An 18,012-nucleotide genomic window follows, 5' to 3' on the forward strand; every position below is an offset into this window, starting at 1 on the left:
ATTTAATGAAATGCTGTTTCATAGCTTTCAGTTCCCAGCTCATAATTGGTCTCAAGTGTTACTATTTGAATGGGCTTAATGCAGCAGGGATGTCATTTAATGTTAGATATTCTCCAGGGTAAAAGCAAGTTTTAAATCTGATCTCCATCTCAAGCTTCTATTCCTCTTCATGTATTACAGTCTAACACTTCTCAGTTTATGTCAACGAAACTGTTACTGAGGCCAAACAGATCACAGGAATTATTTGAATTTTAAAATAGGGTGCCCTATACACACTTCATTCACTAGCACCATTATCCACAAGTGTCATTACACAATTAAGTGTATAGCATGAGGGCAAGCATGAGCAGCTGGGTATAGTGAATTGTAAGAACCTCTTAGATTGGCTTTGTTACCACATGTACACAAAATGTTAAATTACATACTAATGTGTTGAGGTTGCACTCAATATATCTGTTTTAAGAGAAGCACATCAAAAGGTCAACTGCATAGTCATGTAAACATATCTCAGGTCATTCACCATTAGGAGATAATATCTCACAGTTAGATCTAAAGCCAGATTCAAAAAGGTTGAAAAAAGTCCACATATGAACTATTTGTTGAGAAGGGGTTTGCGGTCCATTTTTGAGGTGTCAGTGTTATATATCAATGCCAGGAGCAGAAGTATAAAATTAGGATGCTAAGAGTACCTATTAGTTTGAGTATTCAATCTAAGTGATGAAAACATTCTCAGGAGAAATATTATTGAACTTTTTTTCATTTTCCTGGGTTTTATCTGTCTGCTTTACAGTCAGTAGCCAGAAAGAAATTCCCATATATTCCCTACCCTCCAATTTTGTGGCAGTTATATGTTGTGGAAAGTAAAATCACAGGACATTTCAAGACATAAATTACTTTGCAAAATGCATAGTTATGGTGATTCACAGATTTCTTCACGGTTGGAAGGGACCCATAAGGATTATCAAGTCCAACTTGAAAGTAAATGGCATTCAAGTCAGGATTTTTGATTACTGCAATTTTTTATTCTTGTCAGGTGCTGAGAGGGTGGGACTAGAGGGTACCTGTAACAAAAGTAAGATTTTCCCTAGCAGCGAGGGAAGAAAAAAAAAAGAAAGCAAAACAAACCCACAACCTTCTAATTTTTGTAGAACAGAATTTCATTATCTTGATTCATTCAGATTAAGAAAGTCTTCTACTGAAAACTATGCCTCAGTCTTTACTTAGGATTCTCTGTATTTGAGAGGTCACAGTGAATAAGACAAGATCCATATGGTAACCCAGCCCATTTTATTGCCTTATTCTTGGAGTGAGTTTGTGCATCCCACTGCAAACCAGTTGAATAAATGCACACACCCTGTAATACATGGTCATTTCCTCTTCTATTTTGTAATTTTTTTCAAATCTCTTAAATGCAAAAGAAAAGAAATCGGAGGTTCATTAAAGGGTGAAAGAAGTTTGGTTGTTTAGCTTTTACTTTTTAAATATTCAAACAGAGGGGTTAGGGGAAACAAATAGATATGTAGAAAAAGTGCATTCAGAACACAAAAATGTGTTCCCTACAACCATATCTTATTGATACATTCTGAAACTTTCATTATGTTAGAAATTCAGTTTTTCAGAATGTGTAGTGATAAATGTATTCTTTTTGAAGGAGTTTCTGTTTTAAGGACCAGTGCTATGACTTTCAGATATAATTGCAAAATAAAGAATTATGACAATAGCCCCGTTATATTTTCTTCTCAATTAGGAGGTTAATAATGACCCATCATGTGACACTCCAGTGTATTTGCAGTTATTTGGACTTGAATTATTTTTTTTAATAGACAATGCATATGTTTATAATAGAATAAAAATATAAGTCAATGTTTATTAAGGAGAAACTAGAAAAATAGAATTAAAGTTGATTAAATTTAAGGATTTCATGTACTAGAAATGGATTTTAACTGAGCGTGAGACTAAATAGGAGTACATCAAACCCAGGCAAGTGAATTCCTCAGGCTCTATCACACCATAACAAATTTTCAGTCATTGTGCATGAAATGGGAAGGTGCAGTTAATTTCAGTAAAAAAAAAAATGCAGAACATCCGTATCAGTTTGGGATGTCTGTGTTTGTGATCTGAGTAATCAAGGCAATAGTTTTCAATAATCTGTGTACAGGATGTGTATGTATAGTACACCATTCACAAAATAGTTTCTTTCAACAGAAAGAATATACAACAAGCATGTAGCACTTCTAAAGGCTGTTGTTAAGGGTAATGTTTCTCACATAAGAGTCCTTCTAAATCATGCTGTTGTTTTGCCATACTCATTACTTTGATTTCCACTTCCCCATTTTCCAGTTTATTTGCCTGACCAGAGGGTGAGTTTACACAATTGTTTCCTTGACAAATGTGCTGTTGGATGCACTGGAGATCAGCTTCCGTACACTCATGTTTCCTGCTGACTCCACGTTCAGTGTCTGTGCAATACAGGTTGATGATATTTTTAACCTTTGCTGTTTTCAAATAACTTGGGTTCATAATAGCTCTTCCCTTCTCCCCTCCAACTAATCGGCCTTTCTAAGCATTCATTTAGCATTGAGACAAAGTGTAAAAGCTGTTTCAAATGTTCTTTTTCAAATATGGTATGCCTGGAAGAGAGGCTAACTAGCATTTTTTTTTTTTTGTTTTGGAGAGGAATCCCTGGCTTCTTCCTTGTCTGACATTAGGGTTAAATTAAGCCCATATTAACCACATCTTCAATGGCCCTAGAGGACTTAAGATGCATCCTCAGCTGTGGCAGAAGGCATTACCATGGCCAGCTTTATTTCCACAGTGTAGTCAACTTTATTGCCAGTTTTGAATTGCCAGATAGTTTCTGGGCATTTATTTTCTCTCCTCTCTAGAAGACAGCTTAATCTAACTCAGCTCAAGGTGCACTCAAAAGTATTTTCTTCAGCAGCCGAGCTGTTTAAAGATGATGCCAGCTCCTTTGTCCACTCCTGAGATAATTTTCTGCCGCCTCAGTTATTATAGCAAGTATTTTGAGGTTTATATGAGATCATGGGCATGATTTAAATATAAAGAAAAATTTCGATGAAGAAACTTCTCTGTGGATTTCTGTTATAAATTAAATCTTTTTAGTTTCCAGATCACAGAATAACCCCAAAAGTAGTTACAGAAGCACAGCTGTTTGTTGACAAATGGTAATTTCATAAACTGGCTTAGTTCATGAAATTGCATTTCATCACAAAAATGTCTTTTGGGGCATTTCCCAGCACGTCACCTCATGGCCTTATCAGCACAAATCTCCAGTCACAAGGAAACCACATCCAGTTCCTTCCCCCCATGTGGAAGCAAGGCATTCAGAGCCTTGTGTCACTGTTTAGTACTGTAGATGTAAAACTGGAAGGCGGAGTTACTGTCCCTTTTCTTTGGCTTCCCTGTGTCACCCTGTTAGGTCTGTGTACAGCTCGGTGTTAGGAAAACATTTGTAAACAGTTTCTAAATTTTTTTTTTTTTTTTAGAATGTATGAATAGAAACGAGCCATACATTTATTAATTTTGCACAGACTAGAACACATAAATGTGTTAAATAACTTAAAGCTTGATGTGTCATTTGCAGTGAGTCATGGAGTGAGTGATTAGCAGGTACTGATGTTCAACTGGTAGCCATGAATGGTATGCGCTGAGTGGAGTACAATTCAGCATAATCTCTTCATTATTACAGTGAGCTTCTTGGTTCTAAGTGGAAAAACCAGGCTGCCTCTTTATTAAGAAGGCTTTTATAGCATTTCACTGTTACCTGAGAGCAGCACTGTGAATGTAGGTAATGGTTAGTATGTTTTGTAGCACCAAACTTTAGGAAAATAACTCAGACCTTTGGGACTTCATAAAAATACTGTTCATTAACTTCTTATGATCAGCTACACAAATGAAATTAGCATCACCTTTGACCAGATTAAATTTTACGTCTCTGAGAAGCAAATCACACATACGAACTAGAAAGCTCCTTTTACATTTGTGAAATGGGAATATGTATATTGTGTTGTAAATCCATTGTCAAATGTCTAATTTAATCATTGCCACAGTCATCAACAATGATGTGTGCATACTTGTGAAATGAAACTAGTAATTTGATACTGACTTTTTCTGTCAGGAATAGCATCAGGAATATATTGTGTGAGTGTGCTTGAATAAAATGCTTGATGAAACTGAAATTACTAAATAATTGAGAAGTTAAGAAAATACTCCAATTGGGCAATTTTACAGATAATTATGAATTTGTTTGTGTTCAGTATTTTTTACACACTTGCTTTCCAGCTACCCTGATAAATTATGCATTTCTATTAGGAAAAAAAATTTAAAAAAAAATCCTTGAATGTGCACATAGATTGTGTCTACACAGTTTTATTGTGCTGCATTTGAAAACGTGGACATTTTAACCTAGAATTCAGCTCTTATTATGCTTCTGTTTTATTTAAGAGATTATAAAGAAAAGAAGCAATAGTTCAATGAAAAAATAAATGCTTTCTTATAAACATTAAAATATTAATTATCTTAAGGACAGAAACATCAAAATTAAAACCAAGAAACAGGGGTTTATAATTTAAACTATTGCCATACATCCCAGGTGTATATTTATTAATTCTCAGCTCCAGCTCTTTTGTGTACTTTCTTGGTTCTGTGTGAGAAAAGAACCACTACTGCATTCCAGTCAATTTAGGAAATTACATTTCTAATATTGGTAATGGAGAAATGAAATCTCTGTCATACTTTTAGGGCAAGTAAACTCAAATTTCTAAATTTACACTTTAGAAGAAATAATTGCTTAGGGTAGGACAGAGAATGGGGTCCCATGTGGGACAGGGCAATGATTGTCATGCTGTATCAATAAATTGCTTCCTATTATTCAGATAATTTAAAAATAATTGTAATTTAATAAAATAATGCTTCAAATCTTTTTCATTTTCTTCTCATTCAAATGTAATCCTGAGGAAGTATAGTTGACCACAGGTTTTCTTTATCAGAATGTTTTCCAGTCTATGTGGACATTTTTGGTGGGTGGCAAAGCTAATTAGCTTTTGCAATTAATTATATTTTTAGTTCTGTGTTTGCTGTAAATTTCAGGAAGAAATCTCTCCTTTGCCATGGAGCTACTTTAATACAAATCAATATGCTTTCCGAAATGCTTTTTTGATTCACCTTTTTTTGTGTAATTATGGCTTTTTATTGTATTTTGTTTCTGTCTATACACAGCATTTGAAATGTAAATAGCTTGTAGTACTTCTGTCTCAACTTTATACCCCACAATACACTCTATGTATGAATTATAATTGCTGTGTTCAAGTATTTGTTTTTTTTGTATAAATGAGATCCTGCAGTTCAAATAATTGTAGTATGCTCTAACTTCTTTAATTCTTTCGTATGAAAGGTTTTTTAAAAATTCCAAACATGTAAGTAAATATTTTCTCCTTGTCTCTTTTACCTCTTCAGAATTTATAGAAAATTTCAGTACCTTTTAAATCCTCGTCAAGTTTATAGTCTTTCTGGAAATGGACCAATGCCAGGGTAAGTCTACAGTTAATATTATTACCAGGAACTCTTTTAATAAAATACTGTATAATCAAATGAACAGACTGAAGTACATATAGCATATTTGGAATGTATCAACAGTGCAGTTCTCTGAATGGCTGCAGAAATGTATAGGTATTATTTGTTTACCTCTACAAGTAAAGCTATGTCTTAGATGTTTTGCTGAAAACCATGTATTATTCTATAAGAACTGTGGGATAAACATAATTCTGTTTCCAGCTTTAACTGCCATTTCAGCAATCTGAGTTCGCAGGGGTTACTTGTGTTGCAGATGTCAGCAACCTCGACGACTGACCAGCAAGACATCCATTTTTTGTTTACATACATAAACACACATGTGCACTTGCATGGGTGTCTGTAATGTATTGGTGACTGCATGCTTCTTATCAGTTACATCATCTTGGAAAAGGGGTGGCTGGAAAATGACTGGCCAGGCTGGGTTGTGCTGGCAGTGACTTGTAATGTGGACCGAAGTGCGCTCTGAACCAGCTGGCATTGCAGTCCCTTGCTTACTGTGCTTCCTCTGTGATTCTTCTTAATTTGCATTCCTGTGAGGACGGGAGAATTACAGTGTATCAAACACCAACCTTTGCCACCTGATATTGTCTCCTTTATAAGTAGTGGGTGCTTTGGTAGAAGAAAATTAGAGCAGCACCAAATGTCTGCTCTGTGTGTTATTTTGTATGTAATGGGTGCTATTTACTTTTGTCACTGATACATAAAATTTTACATCAGTGGAAAAAGTTGCAGAAGAAGGCATATGTTCACTGATGTTGTTTACATTGCTGTTTGAATACTTTTCTTTTAAATCTTTTCAATTTTTATTTGTTTAGACCTTTACATGCGTGTAACATTGATGAAAGTGAAAAGCAACATTAATGAAAGTGAAAAACATATTTGGCTCAATGCTTTTAGAAGTTAAGATATTGTGCACTGCAGTATAGCTAATGTTAACCTGCTGAATGGTGCAAAACCAGCTCCAAAAATTGAGATAATGACATGTGTGATTTCTTTCATGCATGTGTCTTGTATCTGAATCTAATGCTGTTTTTATTACTCGAATGAAATTTGTTGATTTTATGCTATTCTTGGCATGTATGAAAAATGTAAGTACGCTTAGTTCAAAGAATAAGTAGACTAGAAGAATTAACTGAAACAAAACTAGTAATTTATATTGTTTTACATACTGTATAATAGAAACATCATGCTAGAAATTGAGAGGATTATTTTAAAAAAGAAACTGAAATATTTTTGTTCATAGTAATCTTATTTCTTCAAAATTAAAAAGAAAAATCTGGCTGCATTTCTGTCCATAACTGACTTAGTTTTCATCAATCTTGCTATGTGAAGGAAAATGCATTTTAAGGCAGAGGCACAAGAGGGCAGTGTTAAGTTCAAGCTGAAACCTGCACTGAAGCAATTTAAACATTTGTCTTTTGAACCAGGACAGTGTTTTTCAGAAAATGTTTTCAATTTCACTTTCTATTAGAAATCGAAGTAGTTTTAGTTCAGAGTCACTTTGAAGAAAATTCAAATTAATTTTCAAACAGGCGCTGCTTGTTTTGGTATATTTTTCATTCATTTCACTGAAATGAGTATTCCTAAATTTCCAGTTTGTCTCCTGCCATCACTTCTTGCCCCTGGCAATACTGTGTAGGTTACACATAATTTCACCCTTAAGTGAGAAGTTGAATAAACTCTGGTGTTTCACTTACCAGTACTTGTTTTCTGTGAGGGCTGAGTTGCCTAATAAAACCTGCCCATTCGTCCATCTGTCCACTTATTCATCCATCTCTATAATGCCAGTTATACTGCATTTTCTATCCAAATTTTATGTTTATTTAATTTTCTCATATTACATGTGAAATTTAGGTCAAAATGGAACAGATTTGGGTACTGTACAGTGCAGAGAAAAGCAGTGTATTTCTTCATCCCAGTAAGTTATTTAGTAGAAAGGGATAAACATAATGTATATTTATTTTAAAGCATTTATGATTACTGTGGTACATTTTAGTTGAGCCTATTTTGAGATGTGTTTTTTTATCCCTTTCAATTACTATTTTCAGTCATGTATACTCATCCTCGAGAATATCTGTAGTATTAGCTAAGAATTTGATTTTTTTTAGTTAGAGCCAACCTGTCTGCTTTAATTCATAAGTTAATGTTTTAATTTTTGATGGTATTTTTCTCATGGGCTGCCACCATCAAACAAGAAGATAACATTCAATAGTTTTGTAACTTGTGTTCCAAACATCTGTGGCTGACATGAACTGATATTTCCAGTTAATTTTTTGTCAAAAAATCTATATGTATTCCCATTTCAATGGGCAGAGAGGGGAAAAATAACTAGGAGACTAGTAAAATTGCAAATTGTAGTGGTGCTGAAACTGGTTTGGGTTTTTTTAATGGTCAGCAGCTCAATTGCTATGTCTGTTGCTCTGCTTCTTTAGTGGGATAATCATGTTCTTGCAGAGAAATGTTTTGGAAAAAAGGACTTCAAAATAACAACAAAAACACTCCCAAACCGAAACACAACCCCCTAAAACCACAAAAAAAAGCCCCACCTTTCTTAATACCATTTATTCTATATTCTTTTATAACTATGCTGGCATACAGCAGGACAACAGAAAAATATTTTGAGCAAGATGACAATGAATTTTAGTATCACAACCTCAGTGTACAATTACTGAAATACATGTGTTGCCTACTTTCATAATAGATGGGGTGGTACATGGGGAAGTGCAGAAACAACAGCAATGACATTTCTTGCAGCTTCTTTTTCTGCCTGAGCTAGGGTTTTTGGAGCAGTTTATGTCAATACACGTGATATACGTAGTCTGTATAAAAAGATGTACATGATGCAAATAAACCTCATGGCAGTGACTCTTGCACTGATTCCTTTCCAGCAAGAGACCTGCTGTGAGGCCTGAAAATCAAGAATCTCTAAGCCAAAGGGCAGCAGCACACTTAAACATGGGTATAATAATTAATGGTTTAGACATTCTTTAATTGGCAGTAGAGGGATATGAGTGAGCTGAAAAAACCTTGTAAGCTCTGCAGCTGAACACAGGCATAAAAGGTACTCCACAGTTACAGACTGCCACAGTTAACACAGTGACGAGAAAATTGCTGGGCTGATGCATTGTGTAATTTGTGCCTGGCACCTGTGTTTTTTGCCATGAAAGGAGTTTCCCTGTTTGGTTGTTACATCTCTATAGGAGTCTTCTACTTCTGACAACAACTGTTATTGTGGATTTAATGATCTTGAAGAATCTGAAATTCAGTTATTGTTCACCTCACAGAGAGGTAAATAATAGCAGGATGAATAGCAGTCGAGCCACAGAGCCGCAGGACTCTGTAGAGAGGTCAGCGTTTCACAAAGTCTTTGTCCCTCTGAAAAGGCCTCTGTTCCCTAAACTTCTGTTATTTAAAATGTCTAATTTATGGTATTTTTATACTCTATTATAGAAATTATATCCACAAAAGTTGTATTTCTTTGTAACTTCCATAAGCATTTAATTTGGAGAACACCTATTTTTTGAATTCTAGCTTCAAGTGTGCTCCAACAGGCCTTTCTAAATCTTAAATCCTGCCCACTTAAAAGATGCCCAAGACAGCAAAGCTGAATCCCTGCAACTTAGACTGTAATTCCATTGGGAATCTACAGTGTCTGGGCTTTTTTACCTTCACAAAGCAATAGGTCTGTTTTGAAAATTACACTATTTTCCTTAATTTTTTGAATTGATTGCTAGAGCATTTCTTTGCTGTTGGACATTTGTAATACCCAGAGTATTCTAGGAAGGTATATACACCAAGAATATTTTTAGAAGATAATAACCACATAGCTATTTTCTTTCGAACAAAATATTGGATCTGGTCCATATTTTCTTGGAAGAATTACATTTTTGCCAAAAAATGGCAAAGCCAGCAATGGTGGGTTGGTTGTACTCTAATGGTAAAAATTATTTTTGTACATCACAAAGCAGTAGTACTTAGAATTCACCATTCTCATATGAGACTTAAATCCTGAATTTAAACATATATTTAAAGCAGCTGTTTAACAATATTTCTGCTTCTATGACATCTGTGGTGTTGGCACCTGAAACCTATGCTGAGATCCACTAGTGGATTATTCTTTTTGGCTGTAGGCAGTCTTAAATTTTGCTTCCACTGTGAGTGAAAAATGCTGAATGATTTCATGCATTGCTGTTATGCCACCTTGTGTGGCTGAGTACCTGAAGTTCTGTATAGTGCGCTGCTTTTGGGTATAAGAGAAATAGTCATGTACAGGTAACTAAATGGAAAATGTTGCAATTTATGTTTTCATTACTGTGAGTAAAAATTCAGTTTTACTCTAATAAACAAAATTAATTAGATTAAAATAAATACTTTAGATTTTTCTCTGAACAGTTCTATAAGAATGTGTATGTGTTTGACTCCTGTGCATAAATCAATTAAATGCATGATTCAAAATCATATAGTTACGTCCTCTAGCATTGGTATTTTATTCATAAATAGATGCCCTACATTCCTATGGATTTGATGAGGTGATTATGAAAGACTGAATTAGAGTAATATGGGTAGCTGAAACAGTTGCCCTCTTTCAGGTGGAAATTACTTACTTATCAGCAGAAACTCAGTAGCTGCCTTTGAATCCTTGTTTCTGGCAAAATAAAATAAAATTAGACTGCTGTTGATCACTCTGTGTTTCAAATTTTTCCAAGAAAATAGGATAAAATTTTCTATTCTGTTTTTTTAACTTAGGCTGACATTGCAAAAAATCTTTACAATGATTTCAATTTTTTTAAGTTTCACTTTAAACCACTTTTGCTAAGTTCTTCTCCAGCAGCTTTTTTTAAATTCTTTTCAAACCATGTGAAAAATGGTAGATAAAAAGTAACAGGTGATATTAAAACACTGAGTACGATTTTCTTGGTAAGCAATACTGACTTTCTCCCTAAAGATCTCTAAAGAAATGTGTCAAATCCTTTCTGTACAATTGTAACACTTACTGAGTCTGAATGAAACCTCATAAAACAGAAAACTGTGTTCCCTTCCCAACTCCTAATGTAGGCTGCACATTCTAATTCAATGAATAAGATTTATTTACATATATAATTATATAACTATATTTAATTTTATAAATTAATTTGATTTTATAAATATTTATATCTACTATAGTATATTTATATACACTGCATTTATACATGCAAATATACACTGCAACATGCATTATTTTTATGAATTTTGTGCGATAGATTTTTATATAATGTGTGTATAATTTTTATATTTAAAATTATAAAAATAAAAGGTTATGTGAATTTAGTACTATACTTTGCTTGGAAAATTCGTTGTCTGTGAATATAAAAAGCCCCAAGGGAAATTCAAATGCATCTTATTTAAAATGTTTTTAACAATATGGTTTCACCAGATTTTTCAGTCCTCTAGTTTTTTAAAAGCTATACTTTTTTGATGGAGATTAACTATACACTCAAAACAAAAGTATCTTTGATATCTATATGGTGAAGAAGCTTGTTTATAAAAAGTGACAGAGGTTTGTCTATATTCTCCCAGTCTGGAGCAATGCTAAAATCAGCCCTGTGCTTTTGGTGCCATTTTGGTTGGTTGGTTCTTTCCAGACTTCCTTTTCCATGAGGTAGGAATGCTTAAATACTTAGTAGTGAGTACCCTGCCATCATCTCCAGGCTATAATTTGACTTTAAATTAAGCTGGAATACTCTCAGTGTAGGAAGCAGTGTAATTACACCTGATGACTCTCTGCTAACCCAACCTATTGGCTTACAGTGGGAATACTGGTGGCACAAGGTGTTTGTTTCTATGCCAGTCTATGAGAAGGGATGGACATGCACACCTGTGGGCCAGGGCACATCTCAGTGCCTGCCCTTGCAGTGCTGGGAGGGGACTTCCAGCAGAGGATCTTTCAGCAGATGTGTTCCCCACGTGTACCCAGTCAGATATGGCACATGACGTTTTGCGTAGCAGGAGATCCTACAACACCTCTGCAGATATGTGAAGTAGAGCATAAAAGGGGTGAGAAGGGCAAGACAGCATTAATGCAGGGGAAATAAGCATCTTTCAGGCATTATATTTGCACTTGAAATTACTTAAGAGCTTTTCTGAGCAAAGAAAATTACAGGGAGTGGGGCATGTGATGGGCTCAATTCTATGCAACTTGGCTAAAATTGAAATTCTGGTCAAAAATTAATAGAACAAGAAGTTGTCCTGTCTGTTATTCTACGCATTACGTAACTTTTTTGTTCATTGTGTTTTTCATTTCCTTCTCCCATTCTTGCTTTTTTACTCTGTGGTTTTTCATGTGTTCTTAATTTTTTCAAGAGGCCCAAAAGAATTATGAAAACTTCCTACGGACAGAAACTAATTCTCCCAGCAGCATTACAATTTCATATGGGAAACAGTTGGAATTTTACACCTGCAAGCTGTTGTCTATATGTATTTGTATTCAGGAATTTGTTTAAAATATATTAGCTGTGCATTTATTAGGAGATTGCAAACTGTATATCAGTTCTGGTGAGTAGAATATAGAATATCCATATCTGTAACACTAATGAATACAATATATGTGAATGAACATTCACATACATACATAGTAATATGACAGAATTACTGGAACTTTTTTGTCTAGTGACAGTTTATGTGATTTCAGCATGTGTCAAAAGCTATCCTGAACTTATGCTTTCAAATTAAAATACTGAACCTTAGCATTGTTTTATATATCCTCACTTTCCAGCATTATGCAACATTGTTACAGAAGGAAGTGGATGAGGAGGTGGTGGTACTCACTTGATGGATATGGAAGCAGAAATAGCCAGGCAAATATTGCCAAAGATATTGTTCTTTTAAAATGCAGTTTTTTTAGATGATGGAATGAGGATCTTCAATCTGATGCTTTCTCATTTAGTATTAAACCATGAGGCAAATTTGTTTTTACCAACCCCTGAATGTTCAGCTTAATATGTACCAGTGTTCTACCAGATGTATGAAGTTTTCATATAGTTTTATAGAAAGAACTTCACAAGTAAATGTTATGGCTAATACATTTAGACAACTTAGACTTTTCTGTCTTGAGAGACTACCTATCCATTTACAACTAAGTGAACAAAGAATGTTTTTTGACGATAGTTTCAAACAAGATTTGAAGTCAGACAAAGATTGGACCAACCATCAGGTCCAGACTTTTTCTAGTGTTAGTGTACCATATTAACCCTTAAATCATTAATTTTCTTTGAAATTTTTCAGATAATACTGAGAATAATTAATAACAATGTTGGATTTTATCTGTCTAAAAATGAATATATAAGCAGAAGTGATTATTATTTTGAGTGATCATTTGCTATTTTCTATTAAACAAAATGTCTTAAACCATAACATGTTTGCATAATGCACAATTATATTGATCATAATTAGGTGTCTTCATTTACTCTTTTTAGGTTAAATTTTTTCCGAGATGTTGCTGAGTTCAGAGTACTAGCATGTGGTGGAGATGGAACAGTAGGCTGGATTTTGGATTGCATAGGTAATCTATAGCCTTCACAGAGTTTTGCTTACCTTGTGGTTTTCATTTTAATGGTCTTCCTTGTGTACCAATGCATGGATATATCTATTTCAAACAGCTTGTTTATTTAAATTTTTGAAATGTGTTAGTTTGGGACATGATTATTTTTAAGGGTACTCAAATAGTGAAAGTTATTTAAAATCTCTAGACAAGTTCAGCATTTCTGAATTTCTGAAAGCAAGAAATGAGAATTAATCTATTTTAATTTCAGTTTAGAGTCTATTCCCCAACTGTATCAAATGTAACTTGCTAATTTTAAGAAAATTTAATTTAGCTCACTTGCTTTTTTGAGTTACCAAATTTTTGTTTTTACTCTATTATCCCAAAATGAAGATAATGTATTAAGAGGTAATTCAGTTTTGGAGCTCTTTCAGTCAGTTGTCTGCAAATTCCTCTGTAAAAATCATAAGGAAGGCCCACAAGTCTAGTTATTACTGATTTAATATACTTAAGCTTCTCAAAGATTATTAAGGACAATCTCTTCCACATCACATGATCATTTATTTGGTGTTAGGGTGCAGAGAAAAATAGTGGGCATGGGTTACAGTGGAAATAAAGAAGTGGATAAAGACAGGTCAAAAGACCCAAGTTTTAACTTAAGTGTTTAAAAGTGTGTGCTTTGTGGGGGATCAGAAGAGTTCAGTGAAAAGTAAACTTGATGTCATGAAGGAATGGTAACAAAGGAATATTTCTAATCTTGGCTGGAAAAAAGTCTTCTGCAAATGCAAGCTACTGCAAGTAGCTCTCAAATAGCTTTCAGAGTCATAAGTTAATGTACATAAACACCAAGTGCATTGCCTAAACTTGGAAGAAACAAAGTTTTGCAGCTGTTTATTGTGTCATCACCTTTTTAATGAGATTTAAAATGTCATGCAGTTATTTTCTCTTCTGGTAACATACTATGTTCTGCAGCATTTTTTGTGGTACAGAACTAAGAAATTACTTACTTCCTGGGGAATCCATGAACCATCTTTTTTCATAGATGCAGAGAATATATTTTCAATGCTGCCTTTTAGGTGGCAAAAGGACTTTATCATATAAAGTTTAAGGGTACACCTGTTTCTAAACACTTTCTAATTAGCTCTTCCCTGATCTCCTGATATACAAAGAGCTTTAGCTAAGAGCACAGCAAGAAAAAAGAAAGTTAAAAAAAAGAAAAGGAAGAAAAAATAAATAAAAGGAAAAAAATAATTCTCATCAGTTTGAAACTTTAAAAAATTTTCTTTAATCACTCTATTAAATATTGCATTAAATATTACATTCTCTGAAAGATTTCCATTAAACTGGTTATGTGAATGTTAAATCTTTCTACAATGTTGATAAATATTGATTTCCCTGCTGCATCCATTGTATAGATAAACTCCTGCTGATTGTTGCTGATAATTGTGAATATATCTGTAAACAAAATAACTAATTAATTAAATATAACTTTTAAACTAGACATGCTATTCATTCACATTAAATGGGAAATTTGACAAATTATATAATTGAAATATGTGTTCCAGCTTTCAGAAAGGCTGTGTTTCTTGACAAGGGTTTTCTCATTGGATTTTGAAAAGATCCTTGGGCTTACAATGCTACAAAAATACCAGTAAAGACTGAAAAAATGCTATAAATTAATTCATTTCAAAGCATTGTTTAATAAATAGAAAATTGCTACTTAAAAGACTTGATCAGACAGGTCAGTGCTCCGAGTTTAATTCCTGGCAGGCAAACCCATTTAAGGTCTTGTGTTAGTTCTGGTGACTTCTTGGTAGTGGTCCTCAGGTATAGACATAAATCCAGGTGAATGCACAATTTCACACAAATTTAGTCACCCAGATTTGCCAAAGTAGAAGGTTGACCTCCTTATTCATGCCCTTTACTCTTACTCTTCTGTATTCACAGTTTGGAATGGCAGAGCTGAGAGCTAGTGCAAGAACACTATATTCACTCTCGGAAAGATCTTGCGTATTATTGTTCATGAATGTTTGTCATGTCTATGATTTACAAAGTACTAATTATAACAAAGGAGTCAATTAGGATTACAAAATCCTTATGATAATAAATGAGTAAATTAGGATTAAGGGTTGAATATCCAGTGGAGAAGGGATTACAAAATGGACTGACTTGGTGAAATGCTCATTGCAGAGCAGGCAGCGTAATTTCATATACAAAGCAAGTCTTTCACTGAAACAAAACCCTACACAGTTATATAATATCATGCAATTAGATCATTTTTGTTCCTTAGTTGTGTTTTTTTTCCTTCTTTATTCACAGAGAAAGCGAACTTGATTAAGCATCCTCCTGTTGCTATCCTGCCTCTTGGGACTGGCAATGATTTAGCAAGGTGTCTGAGATGGGGAGGAGGTAAACACAAATCAACATGCAATTTCTTATTGAATTAAAGTATAAAAAAAACCTTACATCAACATCTACATTTGGATTTGTTTTCATAAAGAGCCATTATCACCTTCTCTATTTTTGGAATTATCTGTTTGTAATTGTTGTATGCATATTTAAGATATTAAAGGTTGCAATCACACTTCCTACCTTGTTTGTCACTTCTGCTAACACCAAAGTTCCAAGGTGTAATGAGAAAACAGTATAGGTGTTTGGCTGGGCTTTTACCATCGGTATTGCAGTTATTGCTTTGATCAATACCTTGTAAAGGGAGCAGTCTTAAATGGGTTTTAATTGGGACTGTTCTGAAAGGGTTACTGAAAACATCTAATAATGGGTAGGGGGTAGTTTAATCCTTTTTAGTCTTTAAAAATATTAAATGAAAAGCATGTCTTAGCCTCAGACTAGTTCCTTTGATCCACTCCTTTTCTGTTTTCATGCAGAGGATTCCACACAATGTGCTGTGACACTATTTATCAGAAAATAAGAAGGCAAAGAATGCTGAAAGAATAATATTTAGAAAATCTAATGTTTAATACCCTTTGTATCCTTTCCTGGATGTATGGAGACTTAGTCTCAGCTCCTTCAAAAAACTCCATTCAGAATCTGTATTGCACAATAACTTGAAGGAGATACAAGGAAGAAGACCTTAGACAAGATTTAGTCTGTGGTGAAAGTACCTCACTTTATGAGCTCGTAGCCAGGTCTATTTCAGGTCTTGGTTGTTTCAGTTGAAATGTTTTGCATTTGGAACTTGATTGTTTTATTTGGAGCTTCTCAGCCTTTGCAGATATCTTACTTCTTCTGTCTCATCAGTTTCCTTTCCAAATGTCTGCCTTGTTGCCAGATAGTCTTTAGCAAACTCTCAGTAGTTTTCATGCTATAGCACTTTGTTAACCATAATGTTCTGTCAAATCATTTGAAAACCTTTATTTTCTCTGTCACAACTGTTGATTGTTTACATTCTCATAATCTTAGGGAAAAAAGGAAAATAAATAAGACAAAACATCGTCAAACCAGCCTTGCTTAATTTTCTGAATTGTTCATAGAGCCATAGAATAACTGAAAGAGGTCATAGGAAATCACTTGTCCAATCTGCTGTTCTAAGCAGGGTCAACCATGAGAATATTTAATTACATTAGCTGGGACCTGTCCCTACCTTCACTTTTATTTTCTGTAACTTAAGTGATTCCATTTGGACTAAAGTAGAAAAAACAATAGGGAAATATTCTGGGTTTCATCATTCCTTGCCAAGTTGCTTTGTGGTAAACAATATCATAATACAGATTTTCTGGAACTTCCATAGATGGGAGAGGAGACAGGGATTCCAGAAACTAAATTGCTGGTGAGGTATCTCAAGGACACAGAGAAATAGAACTGTGCATGCTCCTGTCGTGTGGTGGCTAGCGGTAACTAGCAAGAGTGTGCTAGGCAACCATAAACAAATACATCAGCAATGGGTTTTGGGCAAGGAGGCTTTGAGTGGCTTGCCATGCTAAAGCTGTTAATAACACCAGCAGTACATACTGCTTGATTAGGAAATCTTGTTTTTTCTGCTTTGAAGAAGGACTGAATCCCCAGATCTTAGCTATCTATTACAAAGTTGTTTATTTTGAATAATATTACGACTTGATAATGTCACTTAGTAAAACCCCTGCAGTTTTTCTTCATGCATACATGTGTTTTGTATATACTCATGGGTGCATAAACAAGTTTTCTACTTAGTTTAGTGAATTACATGTGAGTGCTTATTTGCAACTAAGAGTAAGTTCTCTCTACAAAGCAGGATGAGGCTCATGAGGAAGTTGTTGAGATAATCAAAAATGTAACTTTTGCTGATAAAGCTATCAAATATGGATTTGAAATTTTAGATTTGTTATGCTAAAGCAGATTGAAACAATCAATGAAAATTAGTAGATAGCTTTTAACTTCTCAGTGTCTTGTCAGGCAAAACAGCAATATGTCTCTTTTCCATTAATTTTGAACTCAAAGGAATTTGAATATTAAGATTAGTTTCTCATCAAGAACTTTTTGCAAAGTACAACCTTAGCTTTATGGATCATTTGGAAAGTTCAAGAGATTCACAAAGTTTGAAGATCTAATTGTTTTCTTCATCACAAATTTGATGTCCACTGAAATCTGTAGAATTACTCTAAATTTACATGCTTAACTAGCTTTGTATTTGTGCTTCTTTTAATGACAAGTGCTGAAAAATTGTCAATACTTCAAGCACAATCCTGTTTTTAAGGTCTTGTATGCATTGCTTTTGTTTTTCCAGTCATAGAATCATAGAATATTTTGGGTTGGAAAGGACCTTTAAAGGTTAGTTAACTAGTCCAACCCTCTCTGCAATGAGCAGGGGCATCTTCAGTTAGATCAGGTTGCTCAGAGTCCTGTTCAAGCATCTAGAAAGAGAAAAAAAAAGTAATGAAATTTATTATGCTTGATTAAATAACTGGCTT

At 34.2% G+C, this 18,012-nt stretch overlaps 1 protein-coding gene across 2 annotated transcripts in view; it reads left to right on the top strand.

Moving 5' to 3' along the window:
* Positions 1-18,012, top strand: part of DGKB (diacylglycerol kinase beta) — a gene marked incomplete at both ends in the record, with an annotated part of 297,216 nt that overhangs the window by 91,206 nt on the left and 187,998 nt on the right. For both annotated transcript variants that reach the window (XM_084201490.1, XM_084201489.1), the window contains 3 exons: positions 5,476-5,550; positions 13,044-13,129; positions 15,428-15,517. In XM_084201490.1, coding sequence (XP_084057616.1) covers positions 5,476-5,550; positions 13,044-13,129; positions 15,428-15,517 — 251 coding nt within the window. The remainder of the gene's footprint in view (positions 1-5,475; positions 5,551-13,043; positions 13,130-15,427; positions 15,518-18,012) is intronic.

This window comes from Fringilla coelebs (assembly GCF_963513975.1).
Source record: "Fringilla coelebs genome assembly, chromosome: 1".
Classification (NCBI taxonomy): Eukaryota; Metazoa; Chordata; class Aves; order Passeriformes; family Fringillidae; genus Fringilla; species Fringilla coelebs.